We start from the raw sequence: 20,327 nt of genomic DNA on the forward strand, positions 1-20,327 counted from the left end.
CTTTATGGATTCTGATGTATATCTTTTCCCATCTTAGTCTGCAAGGGGAGGGAAAACTTGTTTCCTTTGACCTCATGCAAGTTTGACAGGAAGGAAATTTGGTCAGGCTGAAAAAGCCTGAAATCTGGTAGCCTGACTTTTCACCTTTCAAAGACTCTGTAGCTTACAGTTCTTTCCATAAGACTGCTGGGTGGTCAGAATCTTAAAAATGCAGCCTGTTGTGGTCGTGTTTTTTTAAAGATAATTTAGAAATCTTGTGTACTTACTTACCTGAATTTGCCTTCTCTGCTTTCCTTCTTTTACCAGTCTCCTTATATTGTCACCTTCAGATGCTCTGCTCTGAAGCTGCGAAGAGTGAGGTTTTCAATAAACATAAAATGCTGAGGAGCTTGCTGCAGTATTGGTACACTTGGCTGTGCATGACTTCTTTCTGTCAACAAAAGAGACACCTCAATGAAAGATGCATGAGAACAAGCAAATATTTTTTCTGGTTGTCTAACTGGCTTAACACTTGCACTTTATATAAGTTAACAGAAGCACTTAAGAGGAAAAAATGATGAGTTAAATATTGACACTGAAATATGAGAGCCACTGTTAATAATTTTTTATTTAACTTAAATTAATATCTGAATTCATTCCCATAGTGTGGGAACATAACTTGTTGCTGGTTTTACATTGAAGAAAAGCTATATTGGCAAAGCAAAATTGAATTAAATGATTGTGGATCCTTTTTTTCTTTTCCCGGTGTTGCAGGCCTAATATGCTTTTGTCTCATTAGGTATCTCTGCCTAAGAAATGTTTTACATCAGTGGGCTGAGACTCAAAGCAGTATTGAAGAGTGGTTTCAAGTAGCATCTCCCAGAACAGAAATTTTAATCTGCCCTTTAAGTGATAGTGAAAGTACGTTACTACAATTTCTTGATATTTAGTGTCTGACTAGCGCTAGAAATAACTTAACAGTTAAGAAATAAAAGAATTCTTCAGGATCTAGTGAACTTCCAGGGTTGGTCCCTTCCCTGCCCTGAAGAATAGTTGCGTAAAGCCTGGTTATAAAAACCTACAATTGGAAATTTAGTTGAAGCATTTCATCTGAAAAACTAAGTTCTCTTTATATGGGAAACCCAACCTGAATTCTTACTAGTGGTAAGATTACACAAGCAACAGCTAGCTCTTATGTAATACTTCTTATTGTCAGTTCTTCCACATGCCTTGCAACAGAGGTAGTAACCATTAATTTGTGTTTTATTGTGGGGAAAAAGAAGGCAAAAAGCTTGCTTTGAACTAGTGGAACAGAGCAGGACTGTGGGACTGCTGTGATGGCAAAAGAGAAGGGGTGTGTGTGTCTAAATCAGATACTGATCTTCTTGGGGGAAGACAAGCATTTAAATATTTTAATTAGCTTATTTCTTAGGAATTACCGAGTGGGTGGAAATGAAGGAGAGGGGAATAGAAAGAATTAAACCTTAATGTATTTATGTAATCTAGATTTGGCTTATCTTTTCTGTACTTAATGCAACTGCCTTAGCAGTTTGTTTTTTTTTTTTTTTTAATTCGCCTGCTGAATTCAAATGCAACATAAAGGAAGTGTTGACCCTCACTGATTTAAACAAACGTCCTGTCTTGTAGGCAGGAGAAAGGTATACCTTGAAAGAAAGGTATTTGAATAATAGGTGAGTTTGTTCATTTTGTAGTTAGATTTTGTCATCTCTGCCTGTCCAGCTTTCCTGATGCAGTTAAAAGTATTTTAAGAAGAGAATAGTTTGGTTTCTTTAATCCTGAAAGTGATTGCAAATGAGACTTAGATGAGAGAAGTCTGCTGGCCACGATGTAGAAGGGTCCTTTTCTCAAACTTGCTGATTTTCTATGCAGTGACTGAGGACAGGAATTGCATACAGAGGTTGTGCAAAGCCACTGGATCTACACTTGTATTTTAAAATCCGCTCAAAGTTACGGTGTTTTCACAGTTCAAACATTTCTGTTTACTTAACTCATACTGCTCTTACTGGTGTTTCAGAGACTTTTTAATAAAAAGTGTTGTTGCTTCTCTGTAGAATAAAGTTTGCATCATAATATAGATGCTGCTATTACAAAATGCTTACTCCTGAATGCAAATCTCTTCATTAGGAAGATGCCAGTGGGTAGGGAAGTAATAGCTCTGCTTTTCCAGATACAGGATCAAGTTTGTTTATAGGATAAATGCAGTTTTTCTTCAGACTATTGTGTTCTGATATTTTTTTCTTGAATTTTCTGTTCTGTGAACTTTCTTTGGAGTGCAATTGAAAAGCGCTGCAAATCTGGGAAATCTAAATGGCATTTCTTACATCCTCATCGTGGTATGATGAGGAAAAAAAAAGGTAACAACTACGATTTTTAAAACTCGTTTAGTTGTAATTTTGAAAAGTCTGAAATGACTAACCAAACCTCATGGATAGTTTTCCTGGGAAGTATGCTAGCCAAATTGTTTTGTAAACCATCGTATGGCCTTGCCTTATTATCTACCTATCTATCCAGATCTATTTTAAAAATTATTATTGGTTCATCGATGCTAAACTAAAAAAAAGTAGTTATTTAAAAGGTGAGATTAATGCAGTGTTGTATGTAGTATACCAATTTTACAGTTCAAATGAATGTGACAAATGCAATTCTTAATTTAAATGAGTTCTCTTTAGCAGCATCTGTATAGATGTAATAACTGTTCATCTGCACTTCAGATATATCTCTGGAGTATCCCGGACACCCTTTTGTTTGATCTCTTCTACTCTAGTTATATGCTTTACATATAAACAGAATTGGGGTATTTTTTTCCACTTTTTCAAATGGAGAATTACGTAGGATTTGAGTAGTCTTTAAAGTCCATCTGTATTTACTCAAACATCTAGACTTTAATTTTGTAGCATGTTAGACTTCCTGAAAGCAGTAATAGAAAGACAGATGACTGCTTTATTCGAGACTGTTAAGTTTAACACACTTCCTTGTGGTTTGGAGCATCTCTTATATGAAAAAGGGCTGAGAGGGCCAGGGCTGTTCAGACAGGAGGGGAAATCTTGAGGGGGATCTAATCCATATCTATAAATACCTGAAGGAAAGGTGCAAAGAGGATGGAGCTGGGCTCTTTTTGGTGGTGCCCAGTGCTGGGATAAGAGGCAGTATGCACCACCAGCTGGAGCACAGGAGGCTTCCCCTGAACATTGGAGGCACTTACTGTGAGGGTAGGGTTATCAAACACAGGCACAAGTTGTTCGGAGATGTTACAAAACTTCTGGACACGTTACAGATGTTACAGAATTTCTTGGAAATCTTCAAAGGCTGCCTGGATGTGGTCCTGGGCAGCCTGCTCTGGGTGGCCCTACTTGAGCAGAGGGTTGGACCAGGTGGCCTCCAGAGGTCCCAGCCAGTCTGTGAGCCTGGTTTTGTCTCTTGGGATCTAACTCTGGGTCTGTCCTGCCGCTGTCACCTCCCTTCCCAACCCTTGCCCCACAAAGTTGCGATCATTTCCTAAGAGTTTTCCCCAGTGACTGTGGCCAACGTTTTTTTTCCTAATGTATCCTTCCTGGATACATTTCATTAGTTACACATATCAATTGTGAAAAAGAAAATATTGTACTGTGTGTCTGAATATTACATGTATCTATATACAACGTTGATATTTTATAGGAGCCCTATATAAAATCCTTAAACATAACTCTTAGAGATACAGGAACTACTGTGACAGTAATCAAAGTTCTGTGGCTTATTTTCTTATTTTTTCATTTTTTCTTGTGTGTGTGCCTTGTCTTTCAGAGTTGGAAGAACACAAGGATTTCAAGCTTTGAATGTCGGGCATCTTACAAGATTACTGCAGCTAAGCTGAGAAGGCAGATGCAGCTCTGAGTACCGGATTGATTGAGCTGGTGTGTACTGCATGTACATGAAAACGCACATGTCCTTGTCATCACATAGACTTACTCTTGCATATTCCTGAGAGCTTTGCAATTGATGCAAATTAATTTAAGAACCAGATGGAGTACCTTTCCAGCACAGGAATCAGTAACCCAAGGAAAGACACCTGCCAGTAATGTTCAACTTTCCCCATGGTCTTCACGGGTGAAAAAAGTTTGCAAGAAGAGGAAGAAAAAACACACTCCACACAGAAAAGGCCTAATAAATACCTCCACAATCTAAATCAATAACTGTGAGGGAAACAGAAGAATACCAGGGGCAGAGGAAACTGATTTTGTTATTGCAGAGGAATCATGTATGATCTTTGGCACATTTTGCTTTGGCCTCAGTAGTTTGTGAATGGACTAATAAATTGTGACCACATGTTGAGTAATGATGACTGGAAGTAAGTAAGTTGAGGAACTATGGGACAAGTCTGGGCATTGAACTGAGCAAACCTCGTCATCCTTCTTGAGTTAACCAGGTCATCACCTTGCATATTCTTTCTCCCTCTCCTTTTTCTTCTTTTCACTTAGTGTGGTATAAATACTAATTGATTGAGCTCATAAATGTTACTCAAATAAAACGATTGGAATACTTCATATGTTTCCTTCTTGTACAGCTGCAAATGTTGTGTCTGGAACTATGAATCTGTGCTGTAGACAAGCATCAAGAAGGAAAGATCCGATCAAACAAGCAAGGAAAATACCTAGAGAAATAGTGAAACCAGGAAGTCAGATTTTTAATGCTGCTTCTCTTTCTTTTTTAGATGATTATATTTCTTCCTTCCTTGAATTTTAGAAGATCTTGAAAGAGTGCTTACTTGATGTGCTTTAATTCTGGCATTTGTTTTTTACAGTAGGACGAGAAGTCTGTGATTGCTTGTAGCAGAAAAAAGGGAAAAGTAAAGGAAAACGAGCTTGACATTTTAGCCTGTTTTGGAGGAGAGACAACTTCACGGTTCACCTGAGGCAAACTTACCTGCTTTGAAAGCTAAAAGCTTTAGAGCGTTTTTGATTCCACTGTAAATGAAGAGGGGGTTTCTTTTTCATTCGTGTGTGGCGGCAAAAAGTGGGAAAGCAGGCAAGATAGCGTGATAAACGGTTCAGGCTGTGTTGGGTCTCTGGTGGAAAAAAAGTGCTGCAATGAAAATTGGATTGGCTTTGGATTGCAAAAACTTTTGAGTCCAACAAGCAGTTCAGTACCAAGAGGGATTTCACATCTGGCCTGGCACACCAGTGCCTGCACAAGTTTGGGTCTGTTGTTTCGCACGGTTTGTGTGCCTTTTTTTCCCTTTATGCAATCTCTTTCAGCTTTAGCAGCAGAAATACATCAGATGGAAAAGATATGCCAGAGGGCAGCTTGGAAAAGATGAATGTCATATATATACATATATATGTATGTGCGTGTGTTTAAATTTCTGCAACCGAACTTTTGAAGAAAATCTGACTGGAGGAAATCTCAAAAGCCTTAAGTTACTTGAAACCTACACATTTGCAACTCTTTGTCTCTGGAATTGCATTACGCTAAACTGGAATCTCAGGCTGTATAAAGATTATATCAAGTTGAGCAAAAAGATGACTTAACCATTTCTTGAGCGCCTCTTATGAAGTAGCTGTTTCTCCAAAGGATAAGTGCACCCTCACTCTACAGACTCAAAAACAAAAATGAACCTGAATTTTTTTTTAAGCGTTACTTTTTCTTAGCCAACTGCCATCATCTTTTATAGAGGAATTTTTCACTATGCATTTGGTGGATATTTATAAACACTGACCCCATCCTCCTCCCTTTCAATGATCTATCCCAGGTCAGTCCTATCAATAAAAAAAAAAAAAGTTGATTTAAATTTTGTGCACTAGACACATTACTTTCTTATGTCAAAAAATAAAATATTTAAAAAGCATGTTTGCAGCAGTGGAACATGGGCCTGTTCTTTGCAGCGATTCCAACATCCTCTGCCTCTCCTGGAAAGGGAGAGTTCCCAAAAGTGAGAAGGAGAAGCCCGTGTGCAGGAGGCGGTACTATGAGGAAGGCTGGTTGGCAACTGGCAATGGCAGAGGAGTTGTAGGCGTCACTTTTACTTCCAGCCATTGCAGGAGGGACCGGAACACCCCTCAGAGAATCAACTTCAATTTGAGGGGCCACAACAGTGAGGTAAGCAAACCGTGTGTTACGATTTAACGATTGAGTTTGGAGCTGGCTTTGGAAATTATAGCAAGAATTCTTGTAGAGCATTTCTGCTTGTAACCTGGTAGCGAGGTGTATGGAGGAGGCTCAGGACTAATCCAAATGTGTTTGGAGGCTTTTTTTTGATAGATTGAGAAGCTTGTGGCTTATGGTGAGGATGTTTTTTGGAAGCAGGTCCGGAGTTTGCCCAATTTCCAGGCAAATTCAACAAATGCATTTAAGAGCATTAAAAACTGTGATAGCTGACTGCTTTTGCATAACATTAAAGTCTGGCTTCGAAGACTAATGGAAAGGCAGAGGAGTGAGAGAGGAGCTCAGATAAAGCCTGCCAGTTTTCAGAAACTGCATACCAGGCTGTCCTGCAGCAGGCGGCAGTGTCATGGTAGCTGTCACCTGCAGGAAAACTTCAGCTCGTTAGTAAATGGAACAAATGGGACATACCAGAAAAGTGACAAGGTGCCCTGCAGTAACATACTGTAACTTCAGGATGCAAGGCATTGTCCTGATTACAATGATGCAAAACCTCTTAAGTGTATTTTTCTGAAAGGGATAAATCTGTCGGTAGAAGCTGCCATTTCAGCAGTGCTTTGTTGTCTTCCAGGCACCTGTCTGTTTCTCTGCATAATGCTTCAAGGGAAGCGTCAAGGATGCCCAGTAGTGTACAGGCTGTTAAGGGCAGGTGTAAGGATTCTTTTTCTTGCTGTGTTAACCCTGCGTTTTAGTTAAGCTATGTTTGCATTGGATGTGCTCTTTGAAAAGAGTTTGTCTGTATCAAAGCTTTGCTTCTAAATCTGCAGGAGGAATGACATCATATATTCTGAAGTTAAATCCAAAGATGCAATGCTCTTTTTCTTGTCTTTTGTGCTACTTATTTGTTGACTGTAATACATCTTGCCCTTTCGAAATAAGCAGCACCTAAGGTTGAGGGGTGGATGGGTTTGGTTCTTCTGTTAATAGCAATGATGATCCTGTTTTTAAGGAAAAAAAGAGGGGTAATTATTTAGTCTTAAATAACTACTTCCACACATTTTGTACATAGGTATGTATAGACTGGAGTGTATTGTATGTTATATAGATTATGTTTATAGATGAGAGACAGATTCATGTACGTATTTGTATGGAATACAATCAAAAAAAAACTTGCAGGTGCCTCTTCCTGAAGAGAGAAGTGTTTTAATCTAGTAGTCTGCTTTGGGCCACCTTGAGTTCTCAACAGGATTTTCAATTGTAGATTTGATTTTGTTTTTGAAATGCGAGATGCAAAGATCACTCTTCATTTGTCCTTATTTTCTTCTTCTGTAACTGTTCTGTGAACTGGACACCTATTGTTCTGCTTTTGCATAATATGTGTATTGGAAATAACAGGGGAAGTGCTGTTTATGAGAGTGTAAAGTCTTGTTGCAGAACATGAAAATACAAGGGCAGGCTTAAGTACGTGCCAGTTAAGTGAAAAAGATGCTGATGTGCATGCTGCCCTCTGGTTTGGGCTAGTTTTGCCTTGCTTATGCGGCCGGCCATGAGATTCTCTTTCTGGGTCGCAGCATCATTGCTCTGTGGATTGAGCTGTGCTGTTTGTGCATCCTTTCCCCTCAGTGATTGACACAAGAATCTCAAATGGAATGAAAATGTTCTGTATGATTTTTTTTTTTTTTTGATTTGGGCTCTTCAATTGTGCTGAGTCAAGAGTCAAGCTTCTTATAAATAAAAAGGGTCGTGTTTCTGTAAACAATCTTCCTGGTGGCAGCAAATGTATGAATGACCAGACTAGAGACCGCTAATTCACTTCTCTGTAACAAGGCTGCTATGGTGGTGTCAAAAATATGTGCTACCTAAGGAAAAAGGGAAGTGGCTTTTAGAGCAACTAGCTTTGTGGTGAGTCTGTGGCTGCTGTCAGATTTTCCTGCTGCGATACTTTTTGGGCATTGGTGTAGTAATGCGAGATGATTTGTTATAAAACACTCCTCACCAGGCTTAACGAGTGTTGTCCTGTCTCATGGAATAATCCTACTGGTTTTCCTAGGAAAGAAACTGAAATGCAAGGGTTGGTACTTCTTGTACGTTCCACTATTTACCTCTAAGAAGATAGTTACAGGAGGAAAGATGTTTTCTAAAGAAACAGTCTGTTGAAAGATTCTTTAAATAAAATGTTGAACAGTGCTTATTGCTGATGTTTGCATGAGTAGTAGTACATGGTTTTCTTTTCCCTTCTTATCTGAAACAGGAAGCCAACAGCAACCTTGTCTCTTGTGTATCACCTCGTGCAATGAAAAATGCTTATTTTACAAGTATGTCGCGGTGTATGTGTCCAACTAAAGTTACATTTGTTGTACATCCCTAAAGGGTGTCTTTGACTTAAAAGTGTAAGTGCCTGTGTATTTCACTGACCACTTGTGGGATTGCATTGTGTTGTCTCATTCTCAGAAATGATGATTTACATGTCTGTATATTTTTGTTACACTAGCTTTATCCCAAAGAAAGTTCTTTTTTTTTTTTTTTTTTTTTTTTTTTTGCTTTTTCTGACATGCGTTGCTGCTTCAATATCAGTATGCATTCAATTATAAAGAATCAAATGCTGTAATGAACAAGCAGGAGATGCGAAAACACAAGCTAAATGCTTTCCGTTTGGGGTATAATTAGTAATATGCTGTGGGCAGAGCAGTACATTGTATTTCAGTTTTAGGGTGAAAATCTGGAAAAGGTAAAAGCAACGCTACTTAGGGGCAAGCACATGAGCCTGTTTTTTAAGCAGGTTATGAAGGTGGATGCTGGTCATGTATTTTTGTGACGTTTATATGGTTGCTGAAAAGATTCACTGAAATCTTTTGGTCCACAGCTCCTGTTTTGCTATAGGCGTGCTGGTACAGACATATCAGACCAAATGAGAAAGAAGAATCCCCAAGACTGAGTTACTGACAGGCATGTTGCAGTGGTGGATTCGCATGATTCATCGCATCAGACAGTAATTGCCACTGAAATGCTTGGTAGTTTGAGCCAGGGTTGGTTTTTTTTTCATTTGCTTCAAGGTTGGTTATTAGAGTTGGAAGCTAGGAAGTGGCTGCTATATGACTTTTAATTAACAGCCTGATGTTCCTGTAGTTTCTTGGGAGAACAAAAGATAAAAATAAGCATATTCCATTTGTTCTATGGCAGGAACTGAAAACACCACATTTTGTGACAGATTCCTTTTATTTAAAAAAATACTTATAATCCTGATTCTCATTAACGTAAGGGTAAACATTCTAACAATTAAAATTGATGTGTATCAGAGGCAGAAATAGCTGTGCTGCGGAAGGAAGGGGAAACGTGTGCTGTGCAGCTGCGGCTGTTTCGTGTGCAGTAGGAGCGAGCACCTCCTGTCATGGTAGAGGTCATGGTAGAGGACGTGTCTTGGGGCACGCAGTGGATGGAGCAGGTAGGAAAGGCCACGGAGGTGCACGGTTCCGTTTGGCTTTGGAGCATTTCCCTTGGCCTCTGAGAAGAGACTGGTGGAGGTTGCTGGTCTGGGGGTTTCTTAAGCCTGGGAGAAAGGCTAGAAGTCAGGGAGATGTGCCCACAAAGCAGCCAGGGCGCTGCTGAGGTGTGGTGGCCTAAAATATTTGTTCCCCTTCCCTGCATGTGTAAACACGGTGCTGTGCAGGAGTTGGAGTGAAATGTAGAAGTCTCTGATTTTGACCTGACATGGCTTCTCTTGACTGCATTGGGAAACAGCGTTAGAAAAGTACTTGAGCACATTCCTATTATGACTTTTGTCTCTGTAATAAATTACAGATTAAATGCAAAATACTGGGTCACTTCAGCAAGGTCAGGGTTTCATCTGGTGTGACCAGTAGGTTCTGAAGGCTGAACATTTTTTTATAATACTACCTGGTCCATCCTGAGGTCTCAAGGGAGATATTTCCGAGGAGGTCTGTGAAAGATGGTTAGAAGAAAAAACACCCTACACCTTATCCTCAGTAGACATCAATTAGCTTTACAGGGATTTTTTCTCCCAGTGAAAGATTTGCAAGATGCCTGCAAATCAAATTGGTTGGATGGTGCTGTTGTAGGCATTTATTTTAATGGATTCTGTTGTGTCTAGTGTATTAAGATGCTAATGGTTCTATGGCACTTGATGTTTCTTAATTATTAGCATTTTAAAATGTTTTGCAGGTGTATATTTTTCATTGTGCGAACTAAAAAGTCATCTTTGATGTATTTAGTAAGATTCAGTATGCTAATTGCTGGACTGAAACATTACCAAGAAGTGCAAGAATATACAAATTCTGATGCAGTGAATTAAGTAACATGCTGAATACATTAGCAAGTATGCGTAACAATTTTTACTGTAAACATAAAGTGAAGTGCTCATTTATTTGACTTTCTTGGAGTGTCCAAGTGCATGACTGTAGCTAAAAAAAAAAAAAAAAAAAAAAAACACAAAAAACACCCTGTTTTGTGTAGCACAGGATTTAGAAGTGAAAAGGGATGTAAATGTATCTCAGCTGAGCTGTCAAATGAATTATTTTTAGTTACAGCTTTTCAAAGGAACACTGCCCTTTCAAAAAATATTCAATAAATGCTGCTTCTCATACTACTTCTGTTATGGAAGTCTCTGGACAGTTCTTGGTTTGGTTTTGTTTTAGAATGAAAGGAGGTTACAAATCCTCTTTTCCTGTATTACAAAGAAAGCTTTCCTTTAGTCTGCCTACCTTTTGGGGGTTGCGTGCAAATGTTCAGAGCAATTCTGGTGGTACAGGCTCTTTTCCTTAAGTTAAAACTATTTCCTTAAGCATTAAAACCGAAAACAAAAAATGAACCTTTTCAGCAGTGTTTATTAGTTTGTAATGTTACTGGTAAGAACATAGGGGAAAAAAAAAAAAAGAAAAAAAAAATTTTTTTAAACTTTAATTGCAACTGGCATTTGGATCTTGAGTGTAATTTCTATTATGGCTAGAAAAAAAGGAGTTGACTTGTGGATTGACAGCATGGGTACCTCGTATCAATTGCTGTCCTCAGATATGTCTGGAACAGCTGCCATTTGTGAACACTTAAGAAATGTTGAGGTAGAATGAGGTAGAGAGATGCTGTAATGATGCCTTTTGGCTAGAGGCGCCCCAGTGGTACAAGGCACACGCTGATGTAAACTGCAGTGGTACTGCAGATCTTCTCTCCTGCTTTCCTGTCACTGCACAGAGAAGACAGGACAAGGTGTGCAGGCAGAAATACTGCCTTTTTGTTAAGGCAAGCTGGTATAATTGGAAAAATAAGGTATGCTTTTGGGCATACAAGGGCTTGTATTTCTGAAAGCTTGCCTGGTTTTTACAACACTGCTAGCTAATACAATAAAAGTTGTGAAATCTGTCTACAAACCATGTCCTTCCTCTGTCCTCAAATGGTTGTAGCCACAAAAAAAAAAAAAAAAGAATATAGTGCTGCAGAGAGAGGCAGAATTGGTGCTTGTGTGAGAAGGGACCTGCAGGAGAACGGGTCCTGTGCCTGACTGGGTTGGTTCTGTTAACTTTTTGTTTTGTGACTAGTATTTGCTAGGCTTTTCTCAGTCTTTACTTGCACAAAGGACAAACACTGCGATTTTATGCAGGCTCCTTTTATTACAACTTTGTCTGAACTGTCTGTGTGGGCTTAGGCTGTGTGCTTTTAATTTCTTAATGCAAGCATTAAAAGAGCTAAAATACATTTTAATCCTCTTTATTAAGAGGATTATTTAGTCTTTACCAGTATTTTAAAATTATTAATTTTAAATCAAACTTCTGATGGAGCTTAAATATGTTCCATGGCATGCAAAAAGAGTCTTTCATAGCCTTTTCTTTAAGGTTAATGATGAGAAACCCTATATGTGTGGTAAAGAGGTGAGATTACTGCTCTGTTGATGTCTAAGCATGGTATATGAGCACCTTAATAAAAGTCACAACTCAATATGTAATTGTGAAGGCCTTGTGTATGTACAGGTACAGGATCTGCTGAGCATTTGAATAGTGGCAAAATCAGGTTTTATGATAACATTTCTGAGCCATAATAGTCATTAAGGACACTGCTTTGCTTTAAACGGTTCCCAGAGGAATTCATCAAATTACAGATAGTCTGAACAGATAAGATACCCATTACGAACTATAAACATTTCACAATATAATTGAACATAAAGCACCAAGTAATTGCTTGTCAAGTGTAGACAGAATGTAGTAGGATAGACAAAAAAAAAAATAAATAGGCACTTGTCCTTGGGCAACCAGCATCTCTGCTCTGATAGCGTCTTTTATGAACATGTGCACAATTTCTGAGGGAATTCAGTATTCTTTTTGCATTACAAGTTTCTTTGAAGAGAAGTAATCTGTTTGTCTAACAAATTTTACAGGAAGTAACAATAATTAATTTTAATTGAGAAATCTTATGTTTGTGAATTTTCAAACGGAATTGGTAGTCTTAAGATTTCAGTATAGAATTGTGACAGTCCAGCTCTGGGTTTATTTGAGAAATGTGTGTATTGGAAAATTATCCCTATATATCCCTCTTTTTCCTTTTTTTTTTTTTTTTTTTTTTTTTTTTTTTTTCATTTTAAGGAAATTCAATTTACACAGATGACGTTATTGACAAAGAAAACTGTAGCTTTGTTTAGCCTAGTCAGATTGTAATAGAACTCGAAACTACAGTTGATTTGTTGCTATTTGAGATGTGCCAGCAGGAGGGAGCTTAAACCACGCACCCTGATGAACAGCAGGGTTCCCAGGTTGGTGGTGGAGGATGTGCATTGGTGGAGCCTCATTTGGCATTTTTGGTAGCACTCTGCAGACAGCAGACGTCTGTCTGTAAATCTAGGTGAAAGCCTTTGGTTCTAAACTGGTGGAGTAACATCAAAAACCGTAACTCTTGAAGGCAGGCAGAAAGTGATACAGATGCAGAAGTATGAAAAGATGCAATTTGACTTTGGCTAAAATGAGAGAACAAACTGATGTGCCAGAGGAGGCAGAGAGCATCTTTCTCGGGATAAATCCAGATGATATTCTAAGTTGTCAAGCACAGTCAAAATCCTCATGAGGAATTAATGGTAGAGATGATTAAAATGCAGAAAGTCAAAGCTGTTGGGTGTGAGGATAACTTCACAAGGGAAACAGAATTTGAGAAGGAAATTTCTCACTAAGCAGCTGAAGAGGAGAAGAAACTGTTCACATGGCACAAGAACCAATAAAACCCATGCCCCTAGGAAAGCAGTTTTTGTAGAAGCTGCAGAGTGTAAGTCTGTTGTAAGGTATATAAATCTGCAGCTCCGGGTGAAATGAGGTGACAAAATGCAAAACATAGGCAGGGGAAGATCTGACTTCTGGGGAAAATTGTGTCACACGATAGTAGTGCCCTAATTACTGCATTGGCTCGAATGTGTGTAAAATAAGAAGGCAAGAAACTGTTCTGTCAAGGACAGACAAAATAGAATTGCCAATAAATCTGCAGCCAGCACATCAGCACTACCTTGGGTAAATATGTGCACGTACCTGTGTGTGTGGGGGAGAGAGACAGAGATGTAGCTGGAGTAGAACCAGTCTCAGAAATGTCTTGCTCCTCAGTTCAGAAGTATTCAATGAGGAAGCTGTGCTTTCAGCTGCTGCACTCAAGTGATAAGGTTAAATACCTTGTTAATTAATAAAATGTGTTGCTGTGGGAGGAATTGTATTTACTTTTGAGACTGGATGCTCAAAATGTAGTTCCTTGAAATACAAGGACCTTAAAAGTATGCAGAGGACTAAGTGGCTATGAAGGGCTGCAGTTTGCAAGTGCCTGTCACTTCTTGTTGTGGTTACAGCGTGAGTTACCGGGATATGCTTCATGACCAAAGTGGACCAGTACTGAAGCAAGTGTATGAAATGGAGGAACATTTGATGTTACATTACTGGCACAGACTGCTTTACTGTACAAAGTGAGCAGTTAGCATAAGTTATGTTTAGCAGTGCATAAGATAAATGCTTTCTCACGTATGTCATCTTAACAAGTCTACTTTTGCCTGCAGACACCCCATTGATCACAGATGTTAAAGCAGGAATTGCTCTTTTCTCATGGAATGCCATCAACCCTGTATAGGATTTATTTAAATTTCATTGCATTTCCAGAATTCTTACTCCTTCCAGAATAATATCCTGCAGTTTCTTTGGACTTAATAGTCCTTTTACTAAATAGGGAGAGTAGACCCTGCACTCCTCTTGTGAGAGAAGTCTGCATGTCATAGGGCCTTTTGAATATTAGCAATATTTAACATTAAAAAAAATAATTAAACATTTAAGAAACTTAGCACTTTTTTATTGATAAATATATATTAGAATATATATGTTGGTTTTGTTTGAGGGAAATCAGAAGTCTTCTTCCTGGCCTGCATTAGATATATCATAGCTGCAGGAGCAGGGAGGTAATCACCCCCCTGTACTCGGATCTGCTTAGGCTGCACCTCAGGTGCTGTGTTCAGCTTTGGGCCCCTCAGTACAAGAAGGACATCAAGGCCCTGGAGAGTGTCCAGAGAAGGGCTACGAAGCTGGTGGGGGGTCTGGAGCACAAGTCCTGTGACGAGCGGCTGAGGGAGCTGGGCTTGTTTAGTTTGGAGAAAAGGAGGCTCAGGGGAGACCTCATTGATGAGGAGGGAGTCGGCCTCTTCTCTCAGATAACTAAAGATGGGATGAGAGGAAATGGTCACGAGTTGTGGAAGGGGAGATTTAGATTAGATATCAGGAAAAACTTTTTCTCTCAAAGGGTGGTCAGGCACTGGAACAGCGTGCCCAGGAAGGTGGTGGAGTCACCATCCTTTGCGGTGTTCAGGAAGCGCCTGGAAAAGGTGCTATGAGATATGACTTAGTAGCTTAGCTGGCAGTATTGGTGATAGGAGGATGGTTGGACTAGATGATCTTGTAGGTCCTTTCCAACCTTGTGTTTCTATGATTCTATGAAACTGTTTCAAATTATGGAAGGTTAAGGTTAAAATTTGTCCTCCTGTGTTGTAAATACTTACTACAGAAGAAATGCATCCACATGGATGGTTAACAACTTAGAACATCGTCATTTTACCAAGTACTGCTTATTCAAATTGTTAGGTGTTATGGTGTCCATAACATCATTCTGTTGATTTAAACACATTCAAATTAGGCTTTGGCACCTTATTATTATGTACTATTGAAGGCCCTACATGAAACTGGAATCTCATTGGGGTAATCATGGTAACAGTTCCAGTAGTCCCTTTCACTTCATACATACTCAGCCAGCTCACTGCTCAGTGCCTGAAGAGTGAGGAAGGAAAGAACTAAGCTTTCTGTTCCTCTTTGTTGCTTGCTCAGCTGTCTTGTTTTGAATGAAATAATGCCTGCTCTTCCTATAGCCATGCATATACTTTCAGTGTTACTTTCCTACAAGTTGCCCATTTTTAGTGTCGTAAAGACTCAGTGGTAATGATAACCGAAACTAAACACCTTTTTGATATATATACCCAAGATGAAAACTATCACTGTGCAGGAACAGGCATTTTGTTACTTCACTTGAGATATTTTATTAAGGCAGTTTCTCAGAGTGCGGCTTTAGTACTGAAAAGCAGAGAGATTTAATACCAAGTGTATCTGTCTGAAAATGATAAGACACACTTAAGTTATTTTAAACTTGGTATTCTGGGGTAGCAGTTATTTTTAAGTTTCTTGAGGTCCTTATGTTTGTAATTTTCGGGACAGAACATTAAAGTTTTCAATGCCAAAGCTGTCTTGTTTCTTAGGTTGATTTTTTTTAATACAACTAGTAGTATCAGAAATAGGTTGCTATTAAAATTTTCTTAAATTACAGTTGCAAATAATGGTAACATCTGGGTTTTGAGCATTATTTCTACTTACTCTTAAAGTTGTAAGCTTTCCTATATTAGTAATTTCCTGTTGGAAAATAGAGAATTTTACATGATGAGCATCCATTATTATTTTTGTTGTTTTTATTCAAGTAGGGGTATTTTAACCAGTTTGTTATAGGGAACTATATTTAATTAATTATTCATTAAATGGTAATGTCCATAAGAACAGCGAAAGATAACAATTTAGGTGAATGTGGGAATGAGTGGGACATGAAGAACAGAGCAACCTGGAGGGTTGGGTGGGAGTTTGGGACTGTTTGGATGTAAGGCACAGGAATAACTGGAGGGGAGAGAGTATAAAAGCCTGCTGTTTCTATAACAAGACTTTCTGCCAGACCCTGGAGTTGGACCTATTGTTCCAAAGTCCCAAATTCCCTTTGTTTTGTGCACAGCTATCAAGTTATGGTCAGAATAGCTGTATCTTCTGTAGTGAGTGATCAAAACCAGAGATGACAACTTTAATAGCTGTTAGTTAAATGTAGATAGTGGGTATCAGTCCTGCTTGTCATTTTGTGGATTGATGGTAGATGTCGGGAGTAACATGAAGGTTTTCTTTCTTTTGTAAAGCTTAAACAATTTGTCAGATGTCCACTGTGTATCAGGATGATTAAGCTATCAGAAGTTACGAAATGTCAGACTTATCTGCAGTTGATTTACCATGTCAATTCATTTCTGGTGTTTGTACGTATGTATTATGATTTAGTTTTTAATTATCTGACCACATCCTTTTTTTTTCTTGAATTCTCGTCCATTGAGTGTGTGGATGGTATCTGGTAGATGAGGTATGGTTTACTGAACAAACTCTATTATTTGCTTCAGAAATCAATAAATATGCAGTGAAGGACACGGACTGCTTGGGGAGACATGAAGTCATGTGGTCAAGGCAGCTGAATGTTGTTGTGGAGAATTGGGTTCTTGCTGATCTTTTCACCATAACCAGGATGTATTTCTCATTTTCTGAGTAATGATTTTAACATCTTTGGAGCTGTGAAGATGAATTAATTAATTTTCTCTTATGCTCAGATATTTTATCACTCCACACAGCCAGCATTTCTTGGTCTTAAAGCATTTACTTCTGTCACTCCGTCTTGGTATTCTTCTGGGGATCTGATTTCACAAGCCAATTTTAAAGTAAATGTTCATGACTCATCTTCAGAGATTGGTCATGAGTAATATTTGGCCCCACAGCACGTGGGCACCAATGCAATGCTTCTGTGGCATATATCTAGCTAATTTTGAGGTATTCCTTGATGATCCATGGCTAAGTTTAAAACTTAGAACTTTAGGCTTATAACAGTCAGAGTATGGAGATTTTTTTTAACTTATATTTTATATTCAGCTTATTGTGATTCAGTCGCAATAAGTCTGTCAGCTCCAAAATTACCTGTTTGGAGCTTCAGAACAATTCCAGTGATGCAGATCGCGCCTGGCGGAGGTGTACGAGTTCTTGCTAATGGGAGGTTTTAGTAACCGAGTTCAGTGCTGATACTGACGACATCAGAGCTGTTAGATCTAACTCGTCCTGTTGAGCTTGACTCTTAAAGTGTTCTTTAAAAATGTTGTGGTGTACTTAATGTGCGGCAGCAGTTATTAAGAGTGCGAATCAGAGATGGGTAATTGAATCTGAAGCGCGGTGGCGTGGCTCCCTTGGGAAGGCCAGGAAGCTGGAGAATGTAGGGTAGCGTGTGGGGAGAAGCTGCTTATTTTCAGTTAGCTCAGGAGTCCCTGGAGAAATGAGAAGGTTTACCACAAACTAGCTCCATCCTTACCAGTGCTGCAAATGCCACGTTAGACTGAAAATCCAGTTGAGCTCTTAATCCTCACCAGTAATCAAGGTTTTGTAGATTAATGTAGGTCAGGTCTCTTACTTCGACATGGGTCTTCAGTGGGTTTAAGCAGACTCGATGGTATGAACTGTTTTTTATAATAGCAAAGAGATTCCTTTGTTTGTGGGAACAACAAAAGCATGTATCCTTTTTTTCCTTACTACCCTAACTCTGCAGTGGTAACTTCTTACTTTGAATGTCAGCAGAGGTGAGCTTTGAATACACATGGGGTGCAAATTTACTGAGTAAAGAGCTGCTGTTGTTAAATAAATCACCCTTAAGGCTGGAGGTGCATTTTAAAGCCCTTATATTGCCAGAGTGAGGCAGAGGCCCAAGTTCAATGCATGCAAGCAGTAGAGGAGGCTTTAAAAAGTGGGTAAAGCATCTTTTTAAATGTTCTTCATGTTTCCAAGTGGTTATGGAGGGGGCTTTTTGGGGTTCATTGTCCAATGTGATGGTGGGTAATTTTCCAAATTATTTGGACACATCCTCTCTTGTAACAATTCCACTGTGCTGTGGCATTTGTGGGTATCTTGGCTCTGACAGTATGGATTTAGCTGTCTTTATTGCAAAACTAAGTTATTTTCTAATAATTTTCCATAATAGAGAAAGGTGGGTGGTTGTTACTTTTTTTTTTTTTTTTTTTTAACTATTTCCATTGCCAGTGCTCATTTTAGTAGGCCATGTTGGGTTATGTAAAACATTCATCTACTCTGATAATGACAACTCTTTTATTTTGGTTTGCAGCTGTTTTGCATATTTTTTTTCTACCTCTAAGAAGAGGAAAAAAATGAAAGAAACAGATAAAAAGTTAGATTTTTTTTTCCCCCAATTTGAAAATATTGAACTTAAAAAATATTTTTTTTCAAAAGCTATGCTACTCAATCCTCTTGATCGTGGTAATTCAGCTTAAAGAAAGGCTGCTTTCTTCATTCACTACTTGAAATAAATAGGGAGGGGAAACCTTGAAATACTTGAAATAAAATTGAAGATCTTTATTTTCCATTTCTGCAAGCCAGTAATAATTTAAGTTGAAAGTAAGAGACCTGTTTTGAAATAAAAGTTAGTTCTGAAAATTTTTAATCAGCTGAAAACTTTTGAAACGGGACTAATCATGGCAACCACACAAATATCTGATGGAAGGCTGTTTACCAATTTGTATAAATGTCTAGATGACTAAGACAAGGCTAATAACTGTGGGATCTGTTCTGAAATTTCCTGTCACTTCTCGTTGTTTTTCAGTAAGAGTTGTTCCAAGGGATTAGGCGGGTGTTTTAATCCACGCTTCTCATAGGCAGCAGTGAGGGGAGTGATGTATCTGGACCAGTGATGCCCAATCTTTCTACCCAAAGAGCTGTAGGCTGTGCTCTTTACTGTGTTCTGCTGAACGTGCTGGGAATGCCGAGCCCTAGCATTCGTGCTTCGTCAAGGCTGTGCTTACGAAGGAGATGTGACCGCCCTGCTCCCACTGGCAGGGATGAAGTGTTGTGCCTTACACAGCCGCAGGAGCCAGCCACTGCATGTGTGATGGTAGAGCTCTGCTGCAGCTGCTCTGTCACTGGAGACCGGCTCTTCCTGTAGCTGGACAGTAGCAGAGCATTTGGGTTTGCTTCCCCCATTCTGCAGGGTTTTTGTCACTGGAGGACCCCACTGGTAAGAGACTGAGCCAAGCTAAAGAGCAGAAATGACCGAGGCAGGATCTGTCAGTCACCATGATGCCGAACTGTCTGACATCCAAAGGCTGTTAAATGCTGTGGGTATATGACAAACTCTAGTACAAATAGCATGCTAGATCTTTCAGAATATTAATCTGTTTTATGATCTCCCTTTATTTATAAAGCTATATAATAAAGTGCTCCGGGGTCCTTTCAGATGAAAGGCATTAGATAATGGCGCCTTTGGATGTTTACCTCTTGTCTGGGTCTTTGAATTCATTTATCACTGAAATGCTCTATTGCAGCAACTCTATTCTTGCCCGTGTGTGGTGTGAAACCATTTGAATGTCATCCTTATTTATCTTAGCTCATTTCTTAAGTTTCCTATTGTGAGGCATCTATGGGCTGAATTAAAACAGATATGAAACACTAAAACCAAATCCCTGCATAAAACTGCCAAATAAAACACAACCAGGCAAGATTAAAAATAAAAAATAAGATAATCGGGCACAAGGACAAACTCAACAGACCTCTTGCAAACCACCCACAAAGGGATTAGTTCCCAGCTACCCAAAGGAATGGGAAAAACACGGGTAGCAGCTAAAAGAGTGAAAGGGAAGGGACCCAAACCAGATAAAAATAGCTCTGCTGAAAGAAACAAGACTCGCAGTGGAGGCAGCCAGAAAAGGACAAGAAAAGAAGGGCATGGTGAAATGTTAGGCAGAGATGCAAGTTGTTGCACATGGCTGGAAGCTGCCTTGCGATGCAGGATGCTGGTCCTGTAACTGATGAGGAGCAGGCTGGCAGCTCCCTGCCCCTTGCCTTTAGGTTGTTTTGCCTGCCTAGGAACTGCCCGCTGCAAGGAGGGGGCTTATGGTGCTGGTACGA

The 20,327-nt window shown here is 39.2% G+C and overlaps 1 protein-coding gene across 2 annotated transcripts in view; it reads left to right on the forward strand.

The window, feature by feature from the left end:
* Positions 1–20,327, forward strand: part of TULP4 (TUB like protein 4) — a 146,165-nt gene that overhangs the window by 22,974 nt on the left and 102,864 nt on the right. For both annotated transcript variants that reach the window (XM_084283313.1, XM_084283314.1), the window contains exon 2: positions 3,781–6,072. In XM_084283313.1, coding sequence (XP_084139439.1) covers positions 5,821–6,072 — 252 coding nt within the window. In that variant the 5' untranslated portion in view covers positions 3,781–5,820. The remainder of the gene's footprint in view (positions 1–3,780; positions 6,073–20,327) is intronic.

The sequence above is a fragment of the Netta rufina genome (genome assembly GCF_964035555.1).
Source record: "Netta rufina genome assembly, chromosome: 3".
NCBI classification, from domain to species: Eukaryota; Metazoa; Chordata; class Aves; order Anseriformes; family Anatidae; genus Netta; species Netta rufina.